Here is a 5,974-nt window from a genome sequence, read left to right as displayed (position 1 = left end):
CTTCCTTCCTTCCTTCCTTCCTTCCTTCCTTCCTTCCTTCCTTCCTTCCTTCCTTCCGCCATTGTGCCTTTGTGCCAGGGTTTGCGTAAAGCTGGCTAACCCATTGCTTTTGTGGCTCTCACCCCAGGGAGAACGCACTAGGAAGTGCTACTACATCTTCGTGGTGGAATCCATCTGTGTGGCCTGGTTCTCGCTGGAGTTTTGCCTGCGCTTTGTCCAGGCCCCGAACAAATGTCAGTTCTTCCGCGGGCCCCTGAATGTCATCGACATTCTAGCCATCTCCCCATACTACGTGTCGCTCGCAGTGTCTGATGAGTCCCCGGAGGCAGGCGAGAGGCCGAGCGGCAGCTCCTACCTGGAGAAAGTGGGGTTAGTGCTGCGTGTTCTGCGGGCACTACGCATCCTCTACGTAATGCGCCTGGCTCGCCACTCGCTGGGGCTGCAGACGCTGGGCCTCACTGTGCGCCGCTGTGCCCGAGAGTTTGGTCTCCTGATGCTCTTCCTGGCTGTGGCGGTTACCCTCTTCTCACCTTTGGTCTATGTAGCTGAGAATGAGTCCGGAAGGGTCCTGGAGTTCACTAGCATCCCCGCATCCTATTGGTGGGCTATCATCTCCATGACGACCGTGGGCTATGGGGACATGGTACCTCGCAGCGTCCCAGGACAGATGGTGGCTCTGAGCAGCATCCTTAGTGGGATCCTTATCATGGCTTTCCCAGCCACATCCATCTTCCACACGTTCTCTCACTCCTACCTGGAGCTGAAGCGGGAGCAGGAGCAGGTCCAGGCCCGCCTCCGGCGTCTTCAGAACAATTCGGCCAGCGAACGGGAGCTCCTGAGTGATGCAGATGATCTGGTCCCTGAGGGTCTGACCTCCCCAGGTGGCTACATGTAACTCCCACCACCTTAGGAATGTGCCATAGCTTCAACCCATCCCATGGCTGAGACGGGCTCCTGCATCTCTCCGAGGGATCACCTGGGCATGTGAGCTCAGAATACTGACTTACTTCCAAAGCAGGAAAGGTGCCAGGTTATGTCATCATTGGCGCAAACCTGGGCCCATCCCTATTCCTTCCCCAGCTCCCTGGCAGTTACTGGGCACTGCCCATCTTGCCATACTGGATCAGTGCTCCTGGGCTCTTTTCCCTTCTTTGCAAACTCTATGCTATTCCACCCTGGGCTCTGGATGCTCACAGAACTGACTTCCACTAAGAGCCAAATATGGAGTCTGCAGATTTCCACCTTCTCCCTCAGACCCCCTGTCCTGGGCCACACCACTCCTGAGACTCAGAGAGCTCCGGCACTGAGACCTGCTCAGAGCCCCCACGCAGCCTGAGAGGCTTCCAGGCAGATCTTGTGTTCTTTTACCTGCCTTCCACCACCAACCATATTGCCAAATGCCATGGAAGCACCTAGAAGCTCTTAGCCAAGAAGGCAGCCCTGGCCACTTCAGCAAATCCTGTCAGGTTCTCATGGCTGCAAGCGTGCTGTCACCTAAAACACGCCTGGGGACCTACCTGGGCAGGAGGGCCACCTGCAAGTACCCAGTTGGCCAGCTGGACTCTGGGTGGACATTCCTAGTTATCCAGCTCTTAGCCTTGACAAGGGGACTCTGAGAATTGCATAATGTTCCTCCAAGAGGAACCTCAGTCAGCTAAACCTGGCTGACAGCTCAACAGGACAGCCTTAGGCATTCCCCGGTTCTAGCTCCCTACTTGCTTGTGACCCACACTGATGGAGGACGACAGGCATCCCTGCTGTCTTTGTGTCCACATATCCACGGGCTCATCTGTGCACAGACTCAGCCCTGGGATCCACAGAGAAGCAGATCGCTTTGCCTTACAGAGACGAACCTGAAATAAAGTGACTTCTGAAATAAAGTGACTTCTGAGCAGCCGGTGCCCCAAAATTTCCCAAGACAATGGGGGCTAATGCTGGAGAGTCCCTTGAGGGGTTGGGGTGCAGAGCAGTAGAGCAGGCTAGGATCGGGAGCTTGTGGACCTCAGAGCACGGTGGCTGTACTTGGGGTGAGGATGAGGTTGACAGTCCAAGGGGCCGTGAGACCGAGTGGAAGTAGGGGTGACAGCCATCCAGGAGTGACCTGTGAGTTCAACTCGTCTATAACACTACCAGTCTGGCTCAGCACACCTGTGAGAGATCTCTGTGCCATTTCTCAGGAGTTACACAGTTCTGCTGTCATTTGGTATTGGCTGTGAGGCCACTGGAGAAAGTACAAGGGGTGACAGGGACCCTGTGAATCTGACATGGTTCATGTGTGGATACATTCAGTACTGCGCCCTGCTAGCACGTTGGTCTTTCCACTAGTATTAAGCTGAGCCCTGCTTCGTGCCACGCCCCTACTTTCCTGACTGTCACCACATAGCTAAGGGCTCTGCCCAGAGAAGCCCCAGCATCTACTCTAAAGTGCATCTTGACCATGTAGAAATTCTCACATCCTCTGACTCCCCAAACAGATGCACACACATGCTCCCATCCCTCTAGACGTCAAGGTGCGGGGAGCACCCTCAGTCCTCTCAAGCTCACAGGTCTCAAGCAGGCCTTTTATGTCACACTAGGAGAGCTGAGGCCCCCCGGCATGATGCTTTGTTCCAGGAATCGGCTAGCAGAGTCCTGGGGGGAACCTGGATGTATTCTGAGAACATATTAAAAATAGCTATGTTAACCTTTTGCTCCAGGCTGTTTGTTTGTTTTTAGACAGAGTCCCACAGGGTAGTCCAAGCTATCATCTTTGAACATGTAATCCTCCTGCCTCAGCCTCTTAGTGCCCACGTTAACATTTTTACAATTGCTATTAAGCAAAACACTAAACAGTCAGCTTTTCCTTTATGTCCTTAAAAGATGGCATGGGTACCATCTGAGGGCTTCACTCTGTCTATGACTGTGAGCAGGTCCATTTGCTTTCCTGTAAACCACATGTTTGGGCCAGACTTGAGGCTCTGTCTGAGGTTTCACAGAATACTCTTGGGGGCTGTTGTTGGGGGAAGACCAGCCGAACAGGCAGAGGTGCCACTGGCTAATGATGACCACACAGTCACACCGTGTCTAGAAGAATACAGAAATGTCTAGACACCTCCTCCCTTCCAAGCCAGCGCTGTCCACAGAGCGTGATCCGAGGCTTTGAGCTCACTCTGGAACCACTGAAGAAGCCACTGGGGACCTGACCCCTTGTCAGCTCAGCATCTCTCCCTCTCTTCTGACCTCATCTGCACCACATGCTTAAGGTGATGCCTTCTAGCTGTCAGCCTGGTGTTCACCAAGCGTCTCCACAGTTCTCCGTGTCACCAAAATGTACCAGGGCCAAATGAAAAGTCAAGAGTCAGCGCTGGCTGAACCTATCGAAGACGTCAAAGACACCAAATGTCTCCCGTGTCAGCATCTCGAGTTTTAACTCTCTCTCTGTGTGTGTGTGTGTGTGTCCCAGTGTAATCCAAGCTATCTCTGAGCATGTAATCCTCCTGCCTCAGCCTCCTAGTTCCTAAGCTAATGTTTTTACAGCTTTTATCAGGCAAAATACTAAACAGTATTTCCTTTATGTTAAACTCTCACTAAACAAGACTTTAAAAATTGGAAGCCACGTCTTAATGCGACACTTCCGGAGTTTTTCTCCTGGGTAACATCCAGGGAGATGGGGTCTAAGGTGTCTGGATCTGGACTTGCATCCTTTGATGTGATTGGATGAGGTGGAGCAATGAGTATAGTGTTTTCATCCCCATTGGTTGACAGGAGCTAAATCATCCCCAGCTGCTGTGGCTATAGCCAAAGGGGACACTCAACCTTGAGCAACTTCCTGCTGTGTCACAGATGTTGCTCCCAAAGGGAGGAACAGCATCGGAGGAAGGTCTTTCTAAGGAGGCAGAGTTGAGCCCAGCAGTAAGGAGGACAATGTCTGTCTATAACTATGTATTAGTTCAATACAAGGAAAGAGACTCAGAGAGGGGTCCTGACTTGGGGTTGTGCCAAGACCACAGGGCTGCTTCCAGGGTTTCTAGGATGACACCAGGGCTGCCAGCAGTCCCATCAAGAGATGACCAGTGTGTGCCTGACAGGCATGCACTTCAGAGGAGAGACACTCCACTGATTTCATTTGTTTCTCAAGGGAAGACTCTCAAACAGGGTAAGCGCTTCTAACATCAGTTAATTCCCTCTTGGAAGATGGAGAGACCAAGGCTCAGAGAGGGAATGGCACCTGCCTTTGGCCACACAGCTGGCTCACTCTCTCATTACATTCAAGTATCTTGATGCCCCAGCCTTGCCCTTTTTTTTCTAGGACATTCTGCTGCCATCCTGGGTTCATGGGAAACGGGGCCTAGCCCTTGGGGAGGAAAACAAAGTAACAGTTTGTCACATTGTCCTAAGCTGGGTGGCAGAGATACCGTAGTGTGTGTGTGTGTGTGTGTGTCCTGGGCGTGTTGTACAACATGAGAGACATGGGTGAGGATCGACTCGCTAGACCTGTTCTTCCTTACATATCTTATTGAAATCCTGTGGGCGGCCACCGTAGGTCCTCCCAGCATGGACAACTGGACTTCTATGAACTCAGTGCAGCAAGTTCTAACCTGGAAGTGACCTATGAAGGCCGCACAGAGGGGGGTGCAGCATTCAGTGTGTGGACTGTTCACCATCCGTCAAACTCGGTAGCTCATTCCAGATTCACCTGACCATAAAGGCCTTTTCCTGTCACCAGACTCCCGTCACTCAGGGACCATACCCCCCACCCTTCCCAGGATGCACTGCATGCCCTACTGTGGACACTCTCCACATCTCCCACTCCTAATGGAGACTTGTGACAGTGGGCACTTTCTGGGTGGCCCCTGGCATGGAGCTATGGGTTTGTAACGGCTAATCAGGAAAACATTTCAGATGCCATTAACCGCTGGTAAATCTTTCCCCTTTAGAAGAAAGAGGAGAGGAGGGAGGAAAAGTTATTACCAATGAGAGGCACTCCCTTTCTTTGGGAAGTGATTCCAGGACACACTATGGAGAATAGAAACCGAGAGGGGGAGGGGGGACCAGGGAGAGCTGGGCTGGTCCAACGTTGGAAATAAAACAGTAGCATTAGCTTTTGTCTACGGCCTGCACCAGGCCAGGGGGTATGTTCCACCGTGGCTGGCCGGACCGGAAGGTCTCAAGCAGATATCCTTCTTACAAGTCAGCTGAGTCCCCAAGACACAACTGTTCTCAACCCTGACTGGCTTTGCAGATTCTAAAGTAGACCTCACCCATCTCAGGAGCCACCTTTGTTCGTGCAGGTGTGGATGGGAAGTGCACACAGGAGGAGGTGTGAGGAGGAGGCATACCACCATGGCTGGCCCAGCCCTGGGTGGCCTAGTCTCTGTCCAACGTCTGTCTTTACACAGCTCTGACATCTAGCCAAGGGGCACCTCCAAGAATACAATGTCAGTTAAAAATAAAACAAAAGGCACCAGCTTTCTCTGCAGCAGCCTGCATCTGAGGACACATAGAGAACTCCGGGCCATCACTTTGGGACTTGCTGTAAGGAGGACACAGGCAATTTGGCACGAGTGTCATTTGACATGACTTGGGACATTGTGAGCCCTGAACTAAAAATAGCCCATCCATGCCGTTTTCATTATATTTGCAGTGACCTGCTTTAAGCAGATCCCTGGGGGGCTCAAGGTGCTACCTGCCCCTGCTGGTCAAGCTTCTGGGACCCTGCCTACCTCTGAATTAACATCAAAGGACATTAAAAAGAGGTCCATGACTCCCCCGGGATATCATGGCCTGCCCAGTCACTGGGCGTTGACCTTGGGGACATGGAAGGGTCCTCTGAGAATGGTAGGAGCCAGGCCAACCATCTCAAGCCATCTGAAAGACTTAAGTCAGAAGTGAGGTGGGAGCCGGGTGTGGTGGCGCACGCCTTTAATCCCAGCACTCGGGAGGCAGAGGCAGGCGGATTTCTGAGTTCGAGGCCAGCCTGGTCTACAAAGTGAGT

The 5,974-nt window shown here is 52.4% G+C and overlaps 1 protein-coding gene across 1 annotated transcript in view; it reads left to right on the top strand.

Moving 5' to 3' along the window:
• The window catches only part of Kcng4 (potassium voltage-gated channel modifier subfamily G member 4), an 11,051-nt gene extending 8,363 nt beyond the window's left edge, over positions 1-2,688 (top strand). The window contains exon 3 of the mRNA XM_021170671.2: positions 128-2,688. Coding sequence (XP_021026330.1) covers positions 128-895 — 768 coding nt within the window. The 3' untranslated portion in view covers positions 896-2,688. The remainder of the gene's footprint in view (positions 1-127) is intronic.
• Positions 2,689-5,974: the final 3,286 nt, after the last annotated feature.

This window comes from Mus caroli, chromosome 8, assembly GCF_900094665.2.
Source record: "Mus caroli chromosome 8, CAROLI_EIJ_v1.1, whole genome shotgun sequence".
NCBI lineage: Eukaryota > Metazoa > Chordata > Mammalia > Rodentia > Muridae > Mus > Mus caroli.
This window is presented reverse-complemented; position numbering and strand designations above follow the sequence as displayed.